General features: G+C 71.4%; 1 protein-coding gene across 1 annotated transcript in view; it reads right to left on the bottom strand.

Annotated features, from left to right (window-relative positions):
* The window catches only part of CPT1B (carnitine palmitoyltransferase 1B), a gene marked incomplete at its 3' end in the record, with an annotated part of 30,637 nt that overhangs the window by 26,202 nt on the left and 4,229 nt on the right, over nucleotides 1-206 (bottom strand). The window contains exon 5 of the mRNA XM_019470892.1: nucleotides 27-175. Coding sequence (XP_019326437.1) covers nucleotides 27-175 — 149 coding nt within the window. The remainder of the gene's footprint in view (nucleotides 1-26; nucleotides 176-206) is intronic.

The following is a 206-nucleotide window of genomic DNA, read 5'->3' as shown; positions in this document are numbered from 1 at the left end:
TGGGGGCACTCGTGGGTTGGACCCACCTCCTGGGGGATGTCCCACTGGAGACGCTGGGGTGGGGCGAGCAGGGTGTCGGGCTCGCCCAGGCAGTGCCCCCTCTCCGTGTAGCCCAGCTCGAATTTGTCTGTCGCCAGCGCGAACTGGGGAGAGAGGTGCCCCTGAGCGTGGGGCACTGGCCCCATGGCCCCCCGAGCCCCCCCAGC

This window comes from Aptenodytes forsteri, unplaced genomic scaffold, assembly GCF_000699145.1.
Source record: "Aptenodytes forsteri isolate BGI_AS27 unplaced genomic scaffold, ASM69914v1 Scaffold304, whole genome shotgun sequence".
Taxonomy (NCBI): Eukaryota; Metazoa; Chordata; class Aves; order Sphenisciformes; family Spheniscidae; genus Aptenodytes; species Aptenodytes forsteri.
Note: the sequence above shows the minus strand (reverse complement) of the source record. Positions and strands in the feature narration are given on the sequence as shown.